General features: G+C 41.0%; 1 protein-coding gene across 3 annotated transcripts in view; it reads right to left on the bottom strand.

Moving 5' to 3' along the window:
- Positions 1 to 1,436: 1,436 nt before the first annotated feature.
- Positions 1,437 to 25,743, bottom strand: part of LPAR3 (lysophosphatidic acid receptor 3) — an 88,323-nt gene continuing 64,016 nt past the window's right edge. For all 3 annotated transcript variants that reach the window (XM_066268774.1, XM_066268773.1, XM_066268775.1), the window contains one exon: positions 1,437 to 3,184. In XM_066268774.1, coding sequence (XP_066124871.1) covers positions 2,856 to 3,184 — 329 coding nt within the window. In that variant the 3' untranslated portion in view covers positions 1,437 to 2,855. The remainder of the gene's footprint in view (positions 3,185 to 25,743) is intronic.

The following is a 25,743-nucleotide window of genomic DNA, read 5'->3' as shown; positions in this document are numbered from 1 at the left end:
ATATTTTAAAATCTAATTCCATGAGAGCTATACAATGACCCATGTACTTTATGTATTATCCAATAAAAATTTGGTGTTGTCCGGGAGGACAGCTGTGATTGGCTCCAGTCACTCGCAACCATGAACATCCGCGGTAGGAAATGAATGGATTGTAATACATGAGAATGTTTTATATTTTTAACGTTATTATTTTTTATTAAAGATTTGTCTGCGAGCCAGATGCAGCCATCAAAAGAGCCACATCTGGCTTGCGAGCCATAGGTTCCCGACCCCTGGTTTAGGGCATGTCCTAAAGTCATGTGGGGCAGCATCAGCAGGTAAACAGAGCTGTCAAGCCATTCCTCTGCCCTCCGCAGCCTAAAGCTGATTGCACTGACATCACCCAGTCCTTGGTCCCGGGCCATCTAACTATGGGCTGTGCACATGCTCAGTACCAGTGAAGCAGTGGCACTGAAATTTCTAAATTTTGACTTTTAGTATTTATAAAAAGCATTTGATTGCTAATTGTGAGGGAAATTGGAACATTGATGGGGGCTTTTATTGTTATTTGAAATTAAACAAATGGGGGCTGGGTCGTGCCATAATCATTTCAGTGCTAAGAGCTTCTAAAGGTCATACTATGACCCAAAGTTTACCACCAATTTTGAAACAATTTCACCAAGAAATGTCAACAACTTATATCCAAAAAAATATTTCTTTCCAAGCAGGCAGTTTTCACAAAGAACTAAATTCTCCCACCAACACAGACTTATCAGAACACATTGGATAGTACTATTAATATAAATCTAAGAAAATTAAATCTTGTTTAGCTAGGGAGTAGCCCATGCTGTATGCAACTATTCTGAAAAGATCTAACTCAAAATTTTAGAACCATCTTCCCGACGACTTGGAGATAAGCTTCAGGTCCTAAATTTTGAGAAGAAACTTTTTTACTTTTTTCCCCCAACTATGAGGGGGCCTGCTGTTTTATCAATGAGCCCTGTGACTGCTACCACTTGTCATTTCCAAATATACATGACTTCTCTACTCTTGCACTATCTGAGATATGTGTGTACATAAAAACAAAAGCTACGCATTCCCACCATGAGTTTTCACACTTGGATTTCCTCCAGACATCTTTCTGAATATGACATTCTACTGCAGGGTGCTAAAAATGATACTTTCCTCAAAATAAAACCTTTAAAGATCCCTTAGTAGCTATTTGGGGACTGAAACTCAATTTCAATTCCCTACCCTTTGGCCAGCTGCAGATTCTAAATGCTTACATAAAACAGAAAAAGAGTGTGTACTTCATGGCAAATGTGATTTTTCTTCTGCAGTAAGAATGTGTACTATAGTTACCATAACCTATGTTTTTACTTCGAAAACACACAAAGCAATAATGAATCTCAACAAGAGAGAAGAGATTCTTTTTAAATTTTTATTTTATAGGTAGCTTTGATATAAGCTTCAGATGGACCCACTTACTACACAGAGTTTGTGAAATCTACACCTTCAAATCATAACACTTTATTTTAGGCTATATCTAAAAGCATGACTTTACAAATCCTTTATTACAAGTAGTTCTTGCACATAAATGTTATATCACATAGCCAAAAAATGTAAACATCTTTTGCAAACTACATAAATACTATAATATCTGCTGTGAAGGTACTGTTACTTTAAAATCAGAATATACTCTAACTGCTTAGCACAGAAAATTGGTCAGTAGCCTATATCTATGAAACATTTCTTTTTCCTTAACGACTTGCCTTTCATGTTGCCTACTTAGGTCTTTGAAGAAGAAAATATTTCAATAGGACCCCCATCAAAATGCAGTCCACTAGTGAGACAAGAAGTGGAAGCACGTTGATAACTGTGGGCAAACACGAGACATGACAATCATCCCACATACTAACTGACAAGCCACTAAGGCGTGGAGGAATCCGAAAATAAGGACTGGTGTCCTGCTGTTGGATCCTACGTGGGAGGACTTCAGCCCGCTGTCAATATACCTCTTACTCTACTGTATGTCCATTTTCAAATGAATCACCTCTTTGTCTTTTTTTTTTCAGAAAACAACAGGTCATTTCTACAGCTATAATCTTTGGCCGGGAAGTCTAGGTGGCCAGTAAATTTATTTCATCACTGTGCTTGATGCCTTTAAATATAATTTTTAAATGTATAAATATACAGATGCGTTTACACACTCATGCACAATTAGAGGAACACAAGACTATTTTTTTGCTTCAAAAGAAGTTTTCAGTGTTGACCTTTTTTATTACTTTACAGTAAGTTCTTTTCCTCAGAATGTTCTGTAAGTTAAAAATCAAGTTTATCTGGCACCCTTACTGATCGGTTATTCTGAGATTCCTTTGAATTCCTAGCTACTGGCCATGGTTTCTCTGAGCAAAAAATATGGATATACATATGTATCTCTCATTGATGAAGTATTTTAAAATTTTTTAAATGCATGCAGAAAGAACTACATAAGCTTTCCAAGCAGATACGTAAAGTGGCTCAAGTAACAGTATTATTTATTGTGGCCTAAGCCCTTTACCAACATCTTTTAAAACACAGAGAATGGCTACAAGAGTGCGGCAGAGCCCGTAGTGCGCTTGCGGGCCAGCGGGCGAGGCTCCCAGGGCAGTGCGGGGAGCCCCGTGCTCTACTCCCTCTTCCTGCACATTCCCTTAAATGCACTGTGTCCTCCTTGGACTGCCCATGCTTTTAAACTATGTAACACGATTCTTTGTTAATCTAGCAATGATTAATTCAGACCTCAAATAACACTGTACATGGGCTTTGTTAGAGACGGTAACCAGTCTCAACAGCTCCTCCCCCGGGGAGGCTGGGCGGGCGGAGGGGTCTGTGGCTCAGGAGCTGTTCTTGTTGCAGACCGTGTTTTGGCTGTTGCTGTCTTCTGTGTACTGGCTGCCCGTGTCACTCCTGCTGAGGACGGTGGAGGTGACGCGGCTGGGCCGGCGCTCCCGGGGTTTCTCCTGGGAGCAGCAGCAGAGCATCCTCTTCATGGTGTTGTACATCTCCTCATCCTTGTAGGAGTAGATGACAGGGTTCATGAGGGAGTTGAGCAGGGCCAGCAGCAGGAACCACCTCTTCACGTGCTGCAGGCCGCACTCCTTGCAATTCAGGCCATCCAGCAGCAGGACCACCAGGCCCGGGGTCCAGCACACCACGAAGGCCCCTGGAGGGAGAGAAAAACAAGCAACGGGTGCTCAGACCTCAGGCCGCTCAGTTAGGTTTCTTCTGGTCCTGCCTCCTGCCAGTGGCATCACGGGATCTTAAGAATTTGCTTTGACAATTGCAAAGAAAACTGCCGCCCTTCATCTGAGCATGTGAGACCCGGGCCGGTTAGAGAGGCAAGGAGCTGGGAACCCTCTATTCGCCACGATCTTTTACACCTCCGTATCTGCTTCCTCAGGTTGGGTAATGCGGGGCTCACACGGCCCTCCCCAGGAAGCACCGCACACACCTTCTCTCCATTAGCTCTTAGAGCCACACTAGGAGGCTGCTGCATGGAACTAAAGGAAAGGAAACAAGACCTCAAGACCTCAAAACAAACAAAAAAGGAAAGTGGGGAGCAAACATGGAAAAAATGGGACAAATTAAAAAAATAAGATGGGAATGAGTCCAAATATACCAAAAATGAAACTCTGTTCATTGTGTTATAGTTTCAAAAAGAAGGTAAATCTTAACATTCTGATATCTCACAGTGCATCCATTCATACGTGGTAAAACCACGAGGAAAAGCAAGATGATTAACACAAAATTTATGACATGGTTATTCCTGCAGAACAGAGAGGGCCACTGGGATTAGGCATATAAGAGGTTCTAGAGATACTGGTAATGTTCTATTAAATTGGGTGGCAAGTGAACAGGTCTTTTTAACATTTTATTCTTTAAACTGTATGTGTATCTTCTATAATTGTCTGATATATTTTATACACACATATACACATAAAAAAGGATAAAAGAAAATTGACAATATGTTTTCCTAAAAACTATGTTTTAAAATAGGATTTTTAAAAAAAATCATAAAAGCTTTTTTTCCCACTCCAGCACAAAACTCTAGTTTGGATTAGAGAACTGAAACACTAAATAAATATTCAAATCTATGTTCTGTCATATGTGGATAATTCATATATATTTTCCTTTTTGTATCAAATTACATAATTCATTCAATCAACACCTAACAAACTTTTCATTGAGCAATGATTACACATCAGGGGCACTGTTCTAAGGATTATATATGAATTTACCATGTAATCTCCATAACAAACCTTGGAAACAGGTACTGATACTACCTTCATTTTAAACCTGAGAAAACTGAAGCACACAGAAGTTAGGTAATAAGCTAAAAGCCACACAGCTAATAAGTGGAAGAGTCAGGATTTGAACCCAGATAACCTGGCACCAGAGTCTGTGCTCCTGTCCACATGCTAGGCTGCTCAGCAGTGGGCCAGAGGGATCTTATTACTAAGTGAGAGATGAAAGACAGAGAGGTACTTCTGGCCTTTCAAGTCCCATTTGTAGTATGTCATATCTGACTGCATCTATCACAATTAAATCATCTTGTGGTTTGCTAACAGAAATATTTCCTGAGGAAGGAGGGAGGGAGGGAGGGAGAGAAGGAGAGAGAGAGGGAGAGAGAAAAGGGGAAGGAGGGAAGGAGGGAGGGAGGGACAGAGAGAGAGAAAAGGGGAGGAGGAGGGAGGGAGGGAGGAAGAAGGGAGAAAGAGAGAGAGAAAAAAAGGGAAGGGAGGGAGGGAGGGAGGGAGGGAAGGATTCCAACAAAAATATATGCTGGCCACAGGAGTAAGAAGAGAAACACAAATCTGCTGACCTTTCCTTTATACCGTTTCCAAGAATAACAAAAGGCAAGTCTTTGACAGAACAGCTCCAACACACTAACTGCTAAGCTAGAGAAAGGGTGCTCAGTGGTGTTGAGACAGTGACCACACTCAGGGCAGGAACCCTGGGAAACACCATTTAGCTCCGTGACTCCTCCGCCCGGGGCATCGCAGAGCAGATGCAGTTTATCTGACAGTTCATTCTTTTGGAGTTTTTACTGTATGTCAGCAGCTAGATATGAAACTGCCCAAAAAATGTCAAAGGAGAAGAATATGTCAAGAATGGTCTGGCCTTGGGAAACTCTAATCTTGGAGAATTCTTAGAGAATGTATGAGATGTTAGAAACATACAAATGGGCTATTTCTTAAAAGAGTGGCAGGTGATGGGTCCTGGGAAATACATATTTATAAATCCCCCTCAATTTTCAATAAATTTTGGAAGAAAAAGCTAATACAACTTTTTTTTAGTCGAGTCAGTGCTCAGACTATGACAGCTGGGAACAAGCAGAGTTTTCAGAGAGCATGCCAAACCCAAATCACAAATTTTTTTTAAAAAATCAGGTATTAACAAATAGATGTGGAAAACAGGTTTGTGTCTCTTAGAGAAGAAAAGGCTAAGGAAAGACACACAATGTGTTGTTAACTCTCCAAAACCTAAAGGCCATCACATAGAAAGAGGAAGTACAGACTTATCCCGGTCCAGAAGGTCATCTGAAACAAATGGAAAAGTACAGAGGTGGAATTTGGATGTAAGACCTCTTTTAAGCAAATGAGGCTGTTTAGAGGAGAACTGGTTGTTTAGAGCCTGAGAGTCACCCAAGAGCTCTCTGTATCTCCTTGCCTGGACTGTCCTGAGATGTTCAAAGAGAAGTGATATTTTTGTAAATGAGAGGAAAAAGGTGGCTTTCCAGGTAGAAAACTGCTAAATTCTATAAAACTATGAGTTTCAACTTCTTATAAAACTCAAACAAATTTGATTTGCTTCCCAATCATAATTAGACAGTATAGTGAAACACTGATTAAGATGAGTTCTTGTTCCCAAACATAGCTGGCCGTCGAAACTATGAGGGAAGCTTATTAATAACAGATTCCCTGGTCCCACATTGTACCCAATAGTAGCAACTTCCAGCCCTATGAGGTTGCTACCCTTGTTATGATTCTAGTCTTACCTAAGATGGATTTTTTTTTTTTTTTTTTGTATTTTTCTGAAGCTGGAAACGGGGAGAGACAATCAGACAGACTCCCGCATGCGCCCGACCGGGATCCACCCGGCACGCCCACCAGGGGCCACGTTCTGTCCACCAGGGGGCGATGCTTTGCCCCTCCCGGGCGTCGTTCTGTCGCGACCAGAGCCACTCTAGCGCCTGGGGCAGAGGCCAAGGAGCCATCCCCAGCGCCCGGGCCATCTTTGCTCCAATGGAGCCTTGGCTGCGGGAGGGGAAGAGAGAGACAGAGAGGAAGGAGAGGGGGAGGGGTGGAGAAGCAAATGGGCGCTTCTCCTGTGTGCCCTGGCCGGGAATCGAACCCGGGACCTCTGCATGCCAGGCCGACGCTCTACCACCGAGCCAGAGAGAGTCAGAGGGATAGACAGGGACAGACAGGAACTGAGACAGATGAGAAGCATCAATCATTAGTTTTTCTTTGCGCATTGCGACTTCTTAGTTGTTCATTGATTGCTTTCTCACATGTGCCCTGACCGTGGGCCCTGAGCAGACCGAGCAACCCCCCGCTGGAGCCAGGGACCCTGGGTCCAAGCCGGTTAGCTTTTTTTTTTTGCTCAAGCCAGATGAGCCCGCGCTCAAGCCGGCAACCTCGGGGTCTCGAACCTGGGTCCTTCCGCATCCCAGTCCAACGCTCCATCCCCTGCGCCACCGCCCGGTCAGGACCTAAGACGGATTGAAAGGTTACAGTGACTCAAGAGTTTGTCGTAGGTCCAAAAGCCAACAAACAGAACAGTCATAATTTGAATCCAGGCCTGACTCCCCAGACAACCTCTTGAGCATTTGCAATAGTGGAGGTAGTTTTTAAATACATATGTCCTGTCTCTTAGAGGCTAAGCTCCTGAAGCATGCAGGCTGTGCTTATACCTGTCTGTCTTAGAACTAAGTATGAAGCCACACACTCACAGCAGAGGAGATGAGTCAGTTGAGTATAAATAAAGTTTATAAGTGCCCACCCAAGGTCAGGTATTACACCAGCTGTAGCCTCTGCTGATGTAAACAGTGGACAGTCCTGCCTTTCAGGCAGCGACAGGCACGAAACCTGGATGTGATGATTCCGACCACTGTCAAGGAAGGTCTCAGGTGATATGACACTATGTTGAGCCGAGTGCTGAAGGTCAAGAATGACCACGCAGAACTGAGAAACAGCATCATGCATTAGAGAATTCCATTACTTCAAGATGGTAACTGAGGAAGTAAGATGAAGTCTAGGAAACGAAGCTAGGTTACATTTGGAAGAACCCTATGGACAATTCTCAGCAGTTTGAATTTGTTGTATAGATCAGAACCCATAAGCCTTTGGATTTGCTGTATAGATCAGAGCCCATAAGCTTTTTTTTTTTTTTTTTTTTTTTTGTATTTTTCTGAAGCTGGAAACGGGGAGAGACAGTCAGACAGACTCCCGCATGCGCCTGACCGGGATCCACCCGGCACGCCCACCAGGGGGCAACGCTCTGCCCCTCCCGGGCGACGTTCTGCCACGACCAGAGCCACTCTAGCGCCTGGGGCAGAGGCCAAGGAGCCATCCCCAGCGCCCGGGCCATCTTTGCTCCAATGGAGCCTCAGCTGCAGGAGGGGAAGAGAGAGACAGAGAGAAAGGAGAGGGGGAGGGGTGGAGAAGCAGATGGGCGCTTCTCCTGTGTGCCCTGGCCGGGAATCGAACCCGGGACCTCTACACGCCAGGCCGACGCTCTACCACTGAGCCAACTGGCCAGGGCCAAGCTTTTTTTTTTTTTTTTTTTTTTAAACCAGGAGTTTATCAAGAGAATAAGCCCGAATGCCCTTGGGTATGCATTGTATGTAATGGATTATTAACCTCTCTCTTAAGCATCTAGAATATACCATACTTGGGAGGATCAAGAAAATATTTCTATGTTCTGGGTTCATAAAGGAATCACACTAAAAAAAAAAACTAGATCAGAGGCTTTTCAGATTCAATTGCAACTCATTAGTGGGTTATAAAATCAATTTTGCACATTTGCAATTTTTGCAAAATTGCAACTAGAAATTTTCCAAAAAATAAAATAGAACAGAACAGAAAACATCAGAGTTTATCAATTATAGTAAAGGTATGTTTCATAAAACTTGCTTCAGTTACGCACAATAATGTATATCAAGCCATAATACAGAATATACATTCTATCTTATTGTGAGTTCCAAGTTTAAAAAAAAGTTGGAAATCCACTTCTGTAGATCAGTGGTTTTTTTCAAATCATTCATTCTTGAAAAAAGTAAAGGAATCCTTCCCAAAGAAGAGCTTGTTAAATTTCAAACTCAGAGCTGCTCTGACTAAAGAAAGAAAAGGTGTAGGTGGGGAAGTTGACTAAAGCTCTTTGTAGCAAAATTTACTCTCATCTTCATACTACAACACCCCCACCCCCATCCACACACCCCTCTGAGGAACCCATGAAAACCCCACAAAGCATAATAGGAAAACTACTGCTATAGAATAACAGTTCTTTGAAGATTTTTAATCAGAGGCACAGATTCCTCCTACATTTCAGAGTGAAGCACTGTCTGCGTACTCAGGATGGACGAAGATAAGTGAACCTCGCCAACTGCTCCCACTTGTCTGAATCAACTGGGGTACCTGCTTAACGGTCAGATTCCTGGGCCCAACCCACACCTCCTAAAGGAGAAACTGATGAAGGTATGACCTGGGCATCGCCAGTTTTAACCAGCCCCTGGGGAATGCTATGGTGTAGTTAAAGTGCAAGAACACTAGCCTAAGCCAGGAGATTCATCCGAAGACCTGCTAAAATTCAGGAGAAATTATAAGGGTTTGGAAAAGTGGTGGTGGTGCGAAAGGAGAGCCGGAGACTGGTTAGAGAATCAGTAAGGAAGGAAAACATTACCCCTTGATGAAGAACTGGATCTAGCAAGTGAGGGAGAGGAAGAAACTCAGGGTGATTGGGTAGCAGGTGGTTCTGGTAACCATGAGGGAGAGACTGAGGAGGGGTGGGTTTTGAAGGAGAAAGTGGTTCCATTTTAGGCATTGAGCACCCAGAGGATCTGTGGCTCCTCCAGGCAGAGACAGGGAGAGGGCAGCCAGACGTGTGTCAGAGCGCTGAGACCTCCAGGAAGAAATGTTGACTTGGGAGTCATCAGCAGTCAGTGGGCACAGGAGCCATGTGTCCTCCCATTAGTAAAATTTACTAAGTGGCCACCTTCCCATGTGCCAGCTGCTAAGAGTCAAGTTCTCTATGATGAATGCATTTGGTTAACAATTCTCATTTACTTCTATTGCCAAGTGACGGGTCAGTTATATTGAGAAGCAATTATTTTTTATTTAATGATGTTCTATGTTTTTTTAGTACCTGTTTAAGAGATTCACTAATCAAAAGACTATAAATGAGTTTTCCTCTAGTAATTAAATAAACTAGCTTCAGTGCTATGCTTAAAAACCAATATAATAAGCTCAATATTAATTTTTAAAGTATATTGAATCATATATCAGAAACTCAATTAAGTATTAAAATAATATTGAATGACTGTAATTTAAGGTAGTCAAAAACATCAACTTAAGGAATGTTGAACATCGAACATTTTGGAAGATACAATTACAAATGAAAATATTGGTGACAGGTGATATAAAATATCTTTCAAAGTTTCCAGTCAATATTATGTTGAAATAATCTATAACTGCCACCCTCCTTGTTTGGAAGTTTTCAAACTATCTCAAACAATACTCTGGTTAACACCTTATCTCCACATCAGAAAATAAGAAGAATCCTAATCCCTCTGGGAGAAGGGCCCCTCACCGGAATGCATTTAAGATAGTTTAGCATTCTTGGGGTTTTAGTGACAGGATACATAGAAGGTTGAGGCTTCACGTTGCATGAAGCCTGTTCTTGAAGACTCATATTTTTCTATTAATATAGCCATATTTTCATCTGTTTAAAAATTCACACATGCAGTTAAAAAGAAACCTTGATGTGTGAGTGGCACACAAATAAAGCAGCTGTAACAAAAGCAATCACTCACACAGAACAGTTTTACTTTGGCACGTGGACTACTCATTTCATCAAGGAGGATATATTTTAAATATGTTCACTCTGTTATTCTTTGTGTTTAGCCCAGGGAAAAATGTGGCAGGGCACAAGCAATAATGCTAACCTAGTAAGCCACAGGGCTGTCTGAGCTACTGAAATAGAAAATTACAACTCTACATAAAAATCAGGTTGTGAACCCCATCTTAGGGAAGCTCTTCTTATTTCAAAAGAATTTTAAAATTAAAATTTAAAAGTGAATGGTTCTTGGTTAGAAGCATTACAGTGTGTAAGTTATACACTAATAGAATATTCAAGTGAAAATGCTCTTTCCATAATAAAGAACTTATTCAATAATTTAAAAATAACACTTCCACATATGGTTTGCATTCAAATGCATATGCATTTACCCACAGTGTTTTAGAAGTCCAATAATTCAGAAAATAGATTGTCACATATGTGAAAGGAATGAAAATATATGCCTTTAGTAAACCTGACTTATTTTTACTGCAGAAAACAAAAACACTAAGACACTTCAAATAGATGATGAGCAGTTAAGCATTCCACAAATGATTCATTTAACACTATTGTTACCATTGGTGGATCTTTTGACTCTGACAACTGTTTTCAAACACTTGTTTTAAATTTATGGTCAGCTTTGGAAAATTGAAAATCATGGTGCCAAGCGGTTCTGAGATAAAATTTAAAGCAGAAGCATACCAGCTAGGACCACAGCCTCGCCCTAATTCTAGTGTTTAACTCTGGGTAACAGCTGGAAGTCATAAAATGCATAAGAAAACACCATCTCCTCCTCTCAGTTCCCTTTAAATATTGTAGGCATGGGCCAACAATACCTCAGCACCTCACTAACAATTATATCAAGGGCTCTCTAGCATCTAAGAAAAGGTGTGAGGTCAGCTATGTGCATTGGTACATTGCCTGGTATCATGTTCACAACTGACAGATCCCAAGTAGCCTGACCAAGGGTCTGAAATTCTTCTCCCCAGAGTCATTCCTTCAAATTAGAAAGGCCTGTGTTGTCCCTTACCTAAGATCATTAACATATTAAGCTGTAAGCATATTTCACCACATGAACTGCCATTAGCAGGGTAGAGTCTTGGGGCAATGTAGAAGCGGTATCTTTGGTGGGGTTGAAAATTTTGAAGAGGTTCACAGCATAGGACACTGCAATGCTGACCTGGCTAGGAGACGAGATTCTGCACACCCAGATGGCACAGAACACCACTCCAAGCACAGAGGAAGGGAAGAGGAAGTAGGAGCTGGGGAGCCTGAGTTAGAGGTAGCTGGGCCTGGAAAAGTGAGAGCACGGTGCAGCTTAGGAACTCAGCGTCCCGACACGAGGGCTCCCACCTTCCAGCCGACGCATGGCGACCGCCATTAATCTACCCCACCCCTTACTTCTCAACCCAGCTGTGGCCTGGACTCCCTCACAGCACAGGGCTTCAAGTTGCCTCAGCAATCAGGTGGAATTTGCCCTTGAAATGAAACCCACTTCCCATCCCCATAGAGTAAAAAGAGCATAGGCTTCAGATCAAACAGACCCTGAACTGAAAGCCTGGTTTTGCCCATGGTCAAATCAACTCACCCTTCTGGGCCTCCCCTCCTTTTCTTAGCTGTGGAATGAGCATGTCAGTAATGACCCAACTGGATTTTTGTGAGAATTAATAAGATAATGTGTGTAGAGTGCCCAAAACAGAAAACACTCAGAAAATGTTAGTTCCAACTGCCCACACAGTGTTGGTTACTTCCCCTGCTGTACTTCCTTAGGTAATTTATAAACACACCTGGTAGGGTGCTTCAGTTGCTGTTGTGTGCCCATACATGCATGCACTTACACACATACACACACAATTTATTACATGGTATCCAATTTCTATATGCATCTGGTTGCTCTGTTAGACTGACATTCTCAGGGGAGATCCCTTTTATATCTTACTCATCTTAGGATACCCAGTAATCAGCCAAGTGTCATACACAGAGAAGGTACTTCTGGTCCAGACCACTGGATCACAGCATCCTTTAAAAAAAAAAAAAAAGTCCATTCTATTTCTTTGCTCCTAGTTTCTTCATGCACATATTAATGAGGTTGGACTGAATGACATGCAAGTTTCCTTTTGATGATCCTGGGTTTTACTCATAGCTTCCTTTAGTCAAGGCCAATGTATAGTCCAAGTAACTTAACAGAAAAATAGATGATCTGTATGATGCCAAGTGAGAGAGAAAATTTTGCAGCAAATTTAAAATGCATGTCACATGATTCCAGCAGAAAATGGTATGTGGAGATGGAGCATCCAGAATGCTCTCAGATTTTTGATATTTATTCAGCTAACATACAGCAAGCACTTGTTAAGTGTCAAGCATGGTGCTAATCACTGGAAGTAACAAGACAAAGGAGACAGAGGAGCTAATGATTACCATGCAGGTGTATACAAGATATCATAATGGTCTCCACAACAGGTAGAATTACCGTCCTTTACAGGGTCACCATGTAAAGGTGAGTTTTAAAAAGAAAGAAATGTTAAGAATAGGAGCTATTTCATTGCTTTCAATATAAACAATATTTTAAAACAAGATTAAAATAATTGAAAACCATAATACTGAACTCAAGAATATTGATTGAAAATTAGATTATTGAAAACAATCATATTGATTAACACAGCTATTAAAACATATATATTGGCACAAAAGATATTCATAATATATTGCTGAGTTTACTAACAAAAAAGTAAATCTTACTATTCCAGGGGTCAGGAACCTATGGCTTGTGAGCCAGATGTGGCTTTTTTGATGGTTGCATCTGGCTCGCAGACAAATCTTTAATAAAAAAATAACATTAAAAATATAAAACATTCTCATGTATTACAATTCATTTCCTACTGCTCATGTTCATGGTTGCGGGTGGCTGGAGCCAATCATAGCTGGCCTCTGGGACAACATCAAATTTTTATTGGATAATGCCTAACGTACACGGGTCGTTGTATGGCTCTCATGGAATTACATTTTAAAATATGTGGCGTTCATGGCTCTCTCAGCCAAAAAGGTTCCCGACCCCTGTTCTATTCTAATTAAAAAGAATAAATTAGCCTGGCCAGGCAGTGGTGCAGTGGATAGAGTGTTGGACTGGGATGTGGAGGACTCAGGTTCGAGACCCCGAGGTCGCCAGCTTGAGCGAGGGCTCATCTGGTTTGAGCAAGGCTCACCAGCTTGAGCCCAAGGTTGCTGGCTCAAGCAAGGGGTCACTCAAGTCTGCTGTAGCCCCCCGGTCAAGGCACATATGAGAAATCAATCAATGAACAGCTAAGGAACCGCAACAAAGAATTGATGCTTCTCATCTCTCTCTCTTCCTGTCTGTCTGTCCCTATTGGTCCCTCTCTCTGACTCTCTTTGTCTCTGCCACACACACACAAAAATAAAAATAGCAATACTGCTTTAAAAAAATAAAAATAATAAATTAAGCATGTATTTGTGTGTGTACATGTACACACAGAGAAAAGATCTCAAAATGCATATCCAAATATAGCAGATATAGGCAGCATGATCCAAGTGATTTATCCTTCTTCCTTACATCTTTTATTGTTGTCTTAATATTTTTCCATGAGCATACCTTTAAAAAAATGCTCTCACTAAAGCTATTTCTGTTTCTATTTTGGAAGCAAATATACTTGCATGTACTGGGCTTCTACAGCAAGCAGCTCTGTAAATTGATCCTCCGTAGTTGAGGAAAGAAAAAGTTAAGATTGCCTTTCCCAATGAATGTCTTAGAGGTAGTTTCCCTCATTTTACCAACAGGTAGTTTACTAAATAGGAAAATGCACAGTAAGAGTGTGAGAAAGTCATTAAGGGTAAAATTCATGCTATAACCCTTGAAATGGAATCAATAAAAATAGATTGTATAAAATATAAGATTTATTATTGCAATATTAATTTTTAAATTTTTTCATTAGGTGCAGTAATCATAAAGAGCACATAGGTAAATACAGTGAAATATACTGTGCAGTACACTGAACCAAACAGTTCCAAGTGATCACTCCCCCGCCTGACAGAGCATAACTATGGCTGCCCTCCCCTTGAAAACAGGGGCTAGGGAGATGGAAGCCACCACAGATTACATATAATGGGGGTGAGGCTTGCCAGATTCCCTCATTTATCTATTATCAGAGAATGAGGGCCCACATAATCCACTTTCCAGATAACTGAAGCTTAAAACTTTTAAACACAAGCCTGTCCTTCCCTTCCTCATGAAGCAGAGCCTACTGATCAGACTTCTGCCTTTTCTCTTGGTAACTGTGTCACTACCGTGAGCGTCCATTGCCCCAGAGCAGGTGATACCACTTGACAGCGGCCCTTCACTTGTGCCCTCACAACGGAAGCCACCAGCATACACAGCCAACAGTCTCTGTGCCTCTGACAAGCCCTTCTGCCCTTCAGTCTTCCACTTACATAGTACTGTGGGCTTAGAAAGTTCAGTAAGAATGGCAGCTGAATCGAGTCAACAGAGCTCTAAAGAATGATATGAGGCTTGGGAGTGCATTAAAAGGCTTTGAGACAACTACCGAACTACCAGTACTTGTGCTCAGTGGACATTTTCCACTATGGGGGTAGGTACCAGAGACTGCTTTATAGACTGAATAAATTCAGGGACATCCGGAAAACACAAGTCATATCTATATGGACTACTTTGAAGAATTCACTCCCATTAAACATGAAAATTTGCTTATCACCATTACATTTACTTAAAAAATATGCAAACAAAATAGTTATTGAGCAAGTCATATACAGCTCAGTTCCCAAGTTTCAGCTGAGATCTGAAAACTGGTACAGACAAGAACACAGGAAAACAGATTCACATCTTTTCCCCATTTGAAGCCCTCGCCGTGAAAGCAGACTACGCAAGCATTGGACACATACACACAGATGTGCAGATACTCTTGTGAGGACACCCTGCTAATCCTTAAACAGCCAGCTTCTCCAATACTCATTTTGCACTGTTTATGCTTTCTGCTGCCAAGAGGGGGGTGGGGAACAAGTGACAAACATCTACAGTTTGGATTTGGCAGGAGTATGAATCAGAGCACCATTCACATTCTGTAGCAATACATTTGTTACTTCTGATCATATCTAACTTTTCCCTAAGCTAGTTGGAATGGGTATTTATCATAATTGGCTTTAAAGGAATGTAATGTGAAACCATCTTAATTTTCTAAAGACATTTTTTTTGTTTACTTTGTGATATACAAGGCAATATGCTGTAAGAGTGTACTGCTCAAATCACATCACAAGAAGATGTGGGTCTTTATTGAATAACCTAGTAACCAGAGGTATATTGATGTCAGAGGGGCAAACATGTACTTGTTTGCTCACTATTTCTTGACCCCTTAGCAGCCCTGTTGCCACTCTCCTCCCAACTAGGTCCTATTATTCTCAAATGCTCTTCTTTACCCAGTTTTCTCATTTTTCTCTTTTTCTTCAGAAATTCTGTTTGTATCCTACTTGTGATGATAACCCCACCTAACTTAGTGACCCCTTCAAACTTAAACAGCACTCATTAGATTCCCTTGTTCAGATTCCATTCCAAGGTTTTATGCATCATCCAACAAGTGTTTACTGAGCCCCTGTGAGAAGCCAATGATAATGCTAATTACCCAGGACATAGAACTAAACAGGTTAGACACAGCTCTTTCCCTGATGCTGATTTCATCAGTTCCTTCTCATACTGTAGGTCACAGCCCTAAAAGTGCCCCAGGGAGAGGTCTTCCTTTGTGTTATATAACATGCACCAAGGCCAGCCATTCCCTAAAATATCATTCTGCTTGATTTCCCTCTATCACCCTCTGCACTTGTTTATTGGTTGACGGGTTGATTTACTGAGTCACTAATTCATATCACCCCAATCGGAAAGTAAGCAAAGAAGTAAAAACTGTCCATTTAATTCACTTACAGACTCCTTCCATGTGTACAGTGCTTTCTGAGTCCCTTCTGGAAGTTCTGATTCTAAGAGTCTGGAGTGGGACACAAGAACCTGAATGCTATCAGTCAGGCTCATACTCAAGAAAAAGGAATTATTGGAAAAGCATGATCTAGTTAATAATTTATTATAACAAACAAACTATGCAACCTGAAAAAGAAAACATACGTTCTTTGGAAGCATACTCTTAGTTTGCATTGAGCAAACTTTCAAAGTTTGACAGAAGAACTATGAGGGAGTAGGTGGCTTAAATATATACTAAGGATGCAAACAGAAGAAGGTAAAGTAAGGTTGGAAAACACAAATAGAGAATGAGTAAAAGACCACAATGAAAGGCAGGATGGGCAACGTGAGCAGCAGAGGCGATGCCACAGAGGTTTCCCATGGGACCCTGGAAACAAGGGGGAAAAGGTGAAGCTCTAAACCACAGTCAACTGTGTAAGGAGATCTTATAAAAAGTCCCCACACCTGCAACACCTTTACTGAAATTGGACCGAAGGCACTGATATCTTAGGAGAAAGAATTTCATGAGAGCCAGGATGTCTAGAAGAACCCAGTGCAATTATAAGGGGAAAATATTCTCAGGCAAGGTCAGCCTATTGTCATGGCTGGGGCTTTTCTCTATTATTTTTATTGCTTAAAAAGCAGCCTGTTATTGTAACTAGCCTTGTCATGTAGTGAGTATCTGAACCCCTTGGTGATTATATTTTCTCAGTTGACACTCTAGTTAATTAGACACACACACACACCCATACTCACCTGCCCTCCAGAGACAGGGCAGGCCAAAGGGAGGAGGGAAGGAGGAAACTTTGTTCTGGCACCCGTACTTGATTCCCGTTCTTCCCTCTGCTTCCTTCTCTGCCTGGTGATCTTTTCCTCATTCTTTGAAGGCCAGCTCACTCGTCACCTTCCCTGGAAGCCTTCCGTAGTCACTCCCCTCTGGCTGGATCAACTGCTCCCTGTTCCACACTTCCATGGCACTCTCTACACGCCACTGTCACACTGGACACCATGAGTGGATTCTCTCTCTCTCTCTCTGGCAGCTAGGCTGAGAGCACTGGGGGCAGGAAGGCTGCCAAAGTCACCAAGGTTCCCAACACCTGATCAGGGCTGTATCCTTCGTAGGTGCTCAATTTTTGAGGAAGCGGGAAAGGAAAGCTGAAATGTCACAGACAGGAATCTCAGAAGTTACACAACAGAAAATTAAACATGACCCTTGCTGGCTTTTCACCTAGAATGAGCGACTGCAATGCACTGGTTTCAGACAGAACACTTCTCCAGCAGCAGGCCCTCATCATGTTTCTATGCCGCCACAGCAGGTGCAAGGCTGCGGCACCTGGGGACCCACCTGATGAATTTACTCAGCAGCTTATTCTGTTTCCAGACTTTGCATGTTGGTTGATTGGAATTCAAAACACACTTTTTCCTGAGCAATACGGATATATGGGGCTCTGAGTCATCTACCAAAGCCTGTTTGCTCATGTACAGTTGATTACTTCATTGGCAGTCCTGGACTCACAGTAGTTTACTTTACAGTGATTTTTCATTGATTTATTCTTGGCCAGTTATACCCTTTTTACCCTTGCTAATATTTGAAACAACTTCCAATAGTCTCCTCCCGAACTGTGAGCTCTACCTTGCCCAAGGCCCCACTATTTCCTACAAAGGGTGCGAGAGGTATGCCTCCGTTTTTCTGGTTATTTCTTCAAGTCCCCTAAGTCCTTTCCCAGAAGTCCATACACCTCTTATACTTCCGTAGTTAAAAAATAAACTAAAACTAAATTAAATCTTAAAACATGCAATACTTACTCTATTTACCCTGTATAATTCATATACATACACACATATGCTTTAAATACATACACATGCTTTATGTTATATACAAATATTTTAGTCATAGTTAACAAAACAGAGTATTGGTTAAAATTTCCTTTAGAATGAACATCCCTTAGGTGGGAATATAGTTCCCTTTTAAGACATTGTTTTCACTGAAAATTAGATTGAATGTAATTTCCATCACTGTATCCTGCAAATAAGCAGCAAGTTTAAGGATGGCCTGTGCTAACAGTGCTGCACTGCCTAACCACTATATCTGTGGGCAAAGATGATCACTTTCTTCCCATAGTCATTGACACATTTATTAATCCCTGTAATAAGTATTGGGAATACAAGTGGTTTTAAGGCAGTGTTTTCAACTCCTGTCCATCATGGAAAGGTCGTCCAGAAATTTCGTGCCAGTGTGTGAAAGAGTTAACCACCCTGGTGTTGTATGAAGATTATAGACCCAACAATCCTAGTCAAATTTGCTTATGCTCAGGGGATTTCTGCCTTAACTGTCCCTGAAATAACTCTCCTATTTTCACCAGCCTTCAAGTGTAAAAAGTTTGAAAACCACTGGTTTAAGGGACAATTCCTGCACCCTCCAACTCTTTGACCTTTAGTACGGCAGAAAGGGCACACACATAAAAATAATTATCATTGGGTAGTAAGTGACATATATCAAGTAACGAGAATGAGCAAATGATCAAGTAACTTGGGAGAAATGGCTATAGGTTGGGGTGAATGAAGAAGAACTGATGGAAATGCTCGAGTTTGAGGGGGGTCCTGAAGAACATGCAGGAAGTGAATTATTAGGTAGAGAAAACACTTTCAATCTGTCCCCTGACCCACTGGCCAAGCACATAACATGTAAATATACCGAACACCTTCAGGATCAGGATTAAGACACGGCGCTGTGACATCTCCTGTGGTGCTGTGACAACAGCACGCTGGGACAATGCCCAGTGCACATTTCACCCGGAGGAACTGTAAACCATGTTATCACAGGGGCCCAGGAAGCCGAGGGCTCCTCTTCTGATTTGCGACAGTTTATTACAACTTAGGATAGACGAGTTTGAGGCTTTTCTTCCAGTCCATGTGTTTCCACATTTGGGTTAAACACATTAAACCACATTATATCATAGTTTGAAAGAACCTACTGTTTAAAAAGTTACTTTTACTATCCTAGTAATCAAATGGAGATGAGCAAATCAAAATGTATAAACAACTATATATAATTCGTAAACTGTTAATCAGAAAAGAAGAAACATCTAAATCTTAAATTGATGCTAAGAGCATTCAACGTTTAAAGGAGTACATCTTTGAATTAGAGACCATCTACTTATCTTAGTCCATATTCCACAAATCAAACACCCTAAATTAATAAGGGACAAATAAATGGAGTCTAGGATACTGCCTCACTCAAACTGTGGAACTGAAGGCATGATAATACTCAAATAAAAGCTCATTTTTTTTTATCCCTTCATTCCTCACCCATAAAAAAATAACACCCTCTTTCAACATATCAATTCTTAGTTCCCTGAAGCAAATGTGTTTATTATTGTGTACGATGACTAATTTGGTATTACCTAATGATATACACATCCTAAAGGATTTACTAGTTAGGTAAACTTGGGTGATTTTACTTAAACTTGCTTCCCCATCTGTATACAGAGAGTAAAATCTCCCTCCTGGGGCTGGTGAGGCCCAAGTGAGAACAGATCTGAGGTCCTTCATGGCAGCATTTAGATCTCTTCTCATGACCAGGAAAGACCTTTTGTGATTTGGAACAGAGCGGTGGAGTGTTTTGACCGCTTGGCCTCCAGGGCTAGACTGCTGGGTACAAATCCCAGATCTACCACCACATGCTTTTAGATACGTTGGGCACTTTTAAAGTCTGCAGAGCCCACCAGCGCTTCAGTTACCTCATCATTAACATGGAAATAATAAAAATGCCCACCTCCTGGGGTTGCTGTAAGCGCACTACATGACTGACGATGCGTGGAGAACCCGAGAGCAGCAGAACCCGATGTGTTAGCCATTCTTGCTGCTGACCCGGCTGCGCACGGCAGAGTCAAACTCAAGAGGCTGCCAAGGTGTGGAAAAATACTCAGTAACCAGCATTATTCCAGACATAGAAACTGCCTGAAGTTCTCCAATTAATCCCAGAGGGATAATAATTTTTAAAATACATTTAGTCTTTTAGGTCATGGCTGTACAGATGGAAGTAAGAGACAAAGACCCGAGTGGCAGAAGTAGCATGCTGAGCCCTCTCCACTCAGCTTATCTCTACTACAGCACTAGAGACCCTGCAAATACTTTTATTTGCATGCTTGTTTTTCCTACTAGCCCACATGTGCCTCAAGGACTAGGACATACAGCCTAGTTACTTTTGCATTCCCAGTTCTTAGTACAGTGCTTAATATAAAGTGTGCGCTCAATCAAGATTTATTCATGAGTGAATGGTCAAACGAGTGACTAAAAGAATAATGAGACATATATTGTTCCAAGTGCAAGGAGACCTCTTATTACTAACAGAGCAGAATCTGACTCTTAGGTTGCAAGGTAGGAGCCAATAGCAAATGAGAAAGTAGATGAACAGGAATGATGTTCCCATAACCTGGAACCTCAGTTTCACAGTTCCCAGTTTTCACTGTACGAAGCTTTTATTATGAATCATCTTGTTTGGCAATTCCAATGAGCCCAGCCGGAGCTAATGTACTGCATGGGGCCTTTGGCAAGATTGTTCGTTTTATGTAGATGATACACACCCATGCAGTTAAAATATTTAATGCTTGTGCCCAGTTCAAATGAGATCATATCATCTTCCCATGCTTATAAAAAAATCTTATCAATAAATTTAATAAAAATTTTTTTTGTAGACTCACAGACTCTGAGGCTTGTAAGAACTCTTACAGTTTCTCTACCTATCGATACTCCCACCCTGTGTAAGAATCCCTAAGTAACACTACACATGAGGGTCACCTAAAATCAAAGTATCACCTCCCACAGGGCAGAGCTCACCCCACTGCACTTGGCAATCAGATCAATTGGAGAACAGCTCTAATCTTTAGAAAATTCTTCTGATAGTAAGTTAAAATACTCCTTCTGTAATTTCTACAACTTGATCCTGGCTTTAACTTCCACACCTCTGTATTATTATTGCTTTTCCAGTTAAGAATTCTTAAACTGTTTTAAGAAAACTATTAGGTTCTCATTTATTCTCTTCTTTGGTGACACTTCCCTAATTCCTTCATCTGCTCTGGGTCCTTCAAAACTCTAGTCATTTTCTAGGTACAAACTATACTGACAAAATGCAATGGCCAGAGCTGGCCTTCCAGTGCCCTGGGGACTTACTCATGTCCAGAGAAAGTGGGACAACTTCTCTAACTCTGGATTCTTCTGTTTGATTTCTATGTCTATGACTACAGTCTAGTTTTTGAGAATTGCACGCACAATGTCCTCCACACTATAGTACTTCTGGTCAGTAAAAACAGTCTTTTTTCTTCCCTCCACACATGTATTGTTTTTAAAAAGATCTTATCTTTGTGGTTGTGTAGTGGCAGTGTGCATGTGTGCGCGTGTTATGTGCACACACGCGTCTTATCTAATAACCACATCTCTTTTAAAATGGTTATGCTTCGAGCATCATTCTACTTGGGTGACAGCTGTTTGAATCTGAAATCTCCTACCCAACGTATTAGCTCTTCTTTCCTCTTTTCACCTCCAATATAGTTTGCCACCTACAAGCAATGTTCTTTCTATCTTCTCCAAGTCACTGCTCTTTTGCTGAGGAAATACAGACCAAGGGCAGAGTTCTCAGACAGTCCTTGAGATTCATGCTAAATTGACATCAATCCTATCGCTAATCACCAGCCTTCAGTGTATCTATTCAGTTACTGGGAATCTCCTGTTTTATCAGCCTGACCACAGCTCTTCTTGACCAGCAGAATATTATGCCCAGTTATCCAAGGTCTGCTTGGCATCTCCACAGATACTGTTTATGGCATTCTCTTTATCCACTTGACTCACAACCTGGTTGCAAAATGTAAACAGGGTGGTTAACTTGTTATTTAATTTTTGTGGTATATTAGGAACATCACTTCTTTTTTTTTTACTTAAAAATCTATTCTATAATTTTGCTGAGCATATGAGATTCTTCATCAAACATTAAAATAGTTAAGCAATATAAATTCATGAATTATTTTCTGACTTCATATAAAACCATTATGTTTATAAAATATTCAGAAAATTTCTAAAGATGGTCATATATGATATATAAAGTTCTAAAGTTCAAAACCATTACATTCTTTTATTTTTTTTTACTTATATGTTGTATACTAGGGAAGAATAATAACATTTCCTTTTTAATCAACCATAATAGCTTATTTGGGAATTAATTTAGAAAGAACAAAATCTCAAAACTACAGGTCTCAAAATGAACAGCCATTTCTGTACTTTCTAATTGCCTCATTTTTTAGATGAAGAAACAGACACAGAGGGTTTAAGTGAATCTTATTATTAGCAAATGGTACAATTAAGGCTGCTCTCTCCGGCAAATTAAAAGCCCTATATTCTTAAAAAGAATTCTATCAGTGAAAGCAAATCATTTACTTTATCATTTATTAATTTGAAAAAACACTCGCTTGATATGAACACAGCACTTTACTTATTTAGAGAAAACTAGAACATTCCTCTAGGCTGATTCCACATCCTCAGGAGATGTGCCTTCTGCAGGTAGCCAGTTTGGGGCCAGCAAGGAGAATGTGGTGTCCTTTCTCATTCTAGAAAGAGACTGAGGTGACACCAACTCCATAGGAGCTGACACAGGGTAGATGAAATGCCAAACTTCGACAGGGATATCTCATCATTAGACCTGGAAATAAGGTCCATTAGCAAAATCTTGATTTTTTATATGTATTATACACACACACAAATACAGGCAGTCTCAGGGTTACAAAGGAGATGGGTTCTGTAGGTTTGAAAATGTTGAAGTATTCATATGCACAGAAAAGTAAAAATAAACACTATGTTAAAACAAAAATCTAGGTTGCAATAGGTAAATGTACCTATTCCACCTTACATATAAATTCAACTTAAGAACAAACCTGCAGCCTGATGAAGCGGTGGCACAGTGGATAGAGCATTGGACTGGGATGCTGAGAACCCAGGTTCGAAACCCTGAGGTCACTGGCTTAAGCCCAAAGTCTCCCTCGGTCTGCTGGAGCCCTCTGGTCAAAGCACATATGAGAACGCCATCAATGAATAACTAAGGAGCCGCAACCAACAATTGATGCTTCTCATCTCTCTTCCTGTCTCTCTCTGTCCCTTTCTATCTCTCTCTCTCTGTCACAAAAAAAAAAAAAAAAAAAAAGAACACCTACAGGACTTATTTTGTTCATAACCTGGGGACTGCCTGTCGTAGTCTATCAGTTTGTTGCCACTGAAAAGGAAGGCTGAAGTACTAACCATAGAAATGAGATACATACACAGGAGGGTGGAGAGACTGGGAGAGTCTGTGCAGATTGTATCAAACTGCACTTTCGTTTACGTGCCCCTTCTGCTCTGCATCAAGTAAAATCAAAATAATTTCTCCTCTGGGTAGAAACTTATATTCTTATTTTCCCAGAAACTAAAATAAAAATAATATTATTGGTAGCTGGAAGAAAAATGTGATTCAGAAATGATATTCTCACTATATATATAATTCAGTACTATCATATACTTGTGAAATGCCCTCCTGGGATGGTTGAACTAGATGACCCCTAAGGTCCCTAAGTGTATAATACAATGAGATTTTTTAAAATCTCCCTAGAACACCAGAGATCTAGGATGTACAGGGGCATAAAGAGTATCAGGTCAGCTCTGGGGGAAACAAGTTGCACTTACCTCCCACTAGGGAAGGAACTGGAGGCTAGAGGAAAAGCAGGAGGGGAGGGAGGTCTACAAAGCAAAAGGTATCTGGCGCTGAAGGTCACTGTTGCCAACAGACTGGTTATTAGCTTCCCTGCATGAATACGAAGAAATCTGCACTGCCCAGTATTAACACTGGGTCCATTGTAGATTCCTTCATAGATCACCCTTTCACTGCATACTCCATTATCTCTCACGGTCCCATTCTCAGTGATCCCACAACCTGCACTTTTATGTGTGGATTAGATGTCCTGAGTTACAGGGAATAGGATCACTGTCCACTCAGTTGTCTAGGCCAGATATTCAGGTGTCATCCTTGACTTCTTCCTCTTCTACCTTCGCATGGGAACAATTGCCAAGTACTGTCAATTCTACCTCCTTAAAATCTCTCTAACCCATTCATTTCTTTCCAACCATCCTACCCCTCCCTTAGTTCAGATTCCCATAATCTGTAGCCTGGATTAATTTTTAATAGCCCTCCAAATGGCCTTCCTGCCTCCCGTCTTATTACCTCTAATTCATTCTCCAAAGTGTGGTCAGCGATCTCTATATATGGCAAGACTGACAAAGCCACCTCCCTGCTTAAAAGTCTTTAGGACCATCTCAAAGACCAGAGCCTGAAAGGCAGGTCCTTCATGACCTCATCACAAATGACTTGCTTGCCTCCTTGCTCCTGACACCTTGTCCCATCTTCTGTGTTATTTGAAGTGCCCTGAACTGGCCCGGCTGGCTTCCACCTCTGGGTCTTTGTCGCTGTTGCTACAGCTCCCTCTGCAGCATGCTTTATAGATTCACAACCTGGTTCCTCACACAACCACAACTTCCAGTGCCCGGTTTAACAAAAAAGCAGCTTATACTTAATGTGAGGGGTGCTATTTGAAGCATTTTTATGCATTCGATCATTTCATCCTCTCATCAACCCCTTGAGGTAGATAAATATGTTCCTCTTTTTACAGGTGAGCTTGCATAATCTCTTAAAGTTGGGCTGTCTACAGCCAAACCACCCTGAACGCGCCTGATCTCCTCAAAGTTGGGCTGTGTGCCTCTTCTGAGTGCTCCGGGAGGGCCTGTGTTTATCAGAACACTCACCATTATCTATTTCCTCAGTTTTCTGCACCACAGACTGTAGGTCTTGAAGGGAAAAGAATGTCTGACTTTTGGTGTTCTCCTAAAGGAAGGCCATTGAATGTCTGCTGAATGAATAAATGATGATAAAGATCAGAAATATGGTTTAAGGGTTAGGAACACATTTTAGAATTAATCTGCTTGTGTTCAAATCTTAGCTCTTCTAATTACTAACTCTGTGACCTTGACCAAGTTATTTAACTTCTCTGCCTAAAATGGGGATAACGATAACACATAATTCGTATAAGAGTTAAAGTTAATTATCTACAGACCACTTCAGTGAGTTCCCAACACATATAAGGACTACGTATTTGCTATTATTAGCACGGTGTTAATGAAGGAAGTAAAAGCACTTGTAAAATAGAGTTAATATTATTGAGCTCAAATTTACAGGCAAGAGGAAGTGACTAAGAGAAATTGACAATCCTCAAATATATGGTGACCCTAGAATTAAATATTGCCCAAAGATCTGTTACAAAGCATTGGAGAAATGGCTTAATGGTTCATTATAAAACATCCTGGCAGTAGACTTTTTCACAACCACCACCACCAGCAGAGGAATGAGTAGGCTCCTAACCCACTCTGAAGAGGAAATTATCCAGAAGTTTCAGAGCACACTTATTTGTATAGAAAACTCCGACAGGTGAGGACCACATTTACAAGAAAGTTTAAAAAATGATTCTTAAGAACAGTATGATCTCAGAAATGTGAGAATCTTTAGGACCAAAGAAATACCATTTTATGGGGAAACTTTCCTGCAGGATTTACTCACTACGAGTGAAAAAGAGTGTGTCCTCAGACTTTAACAGGAAAGTTAGCTGTATGCTCTTAAAAGCAATGCA

The sequence above is a fragment of the Saccopteryx bilineata genome, chromosome 3, assembly GCF_036850765.1.
Source record: "Saccopteryx bilineata isolate mSacBil1 chromosome 3, mSacBil1_pri_phased_curated, whole genome shotgun sequence".
Lineage (NCBI taxonomy): Eukaryota > Metazoa > Chordata > Mammalia > Chiroptera > Emballonuridae > Saccopteryx > Saccopteryx bilineata.
The sequence above is the reverse complement of the archived record's forward strand: the minus strand, read 5'-3'. Positions and strand labels throughout refer to the sequence as shown.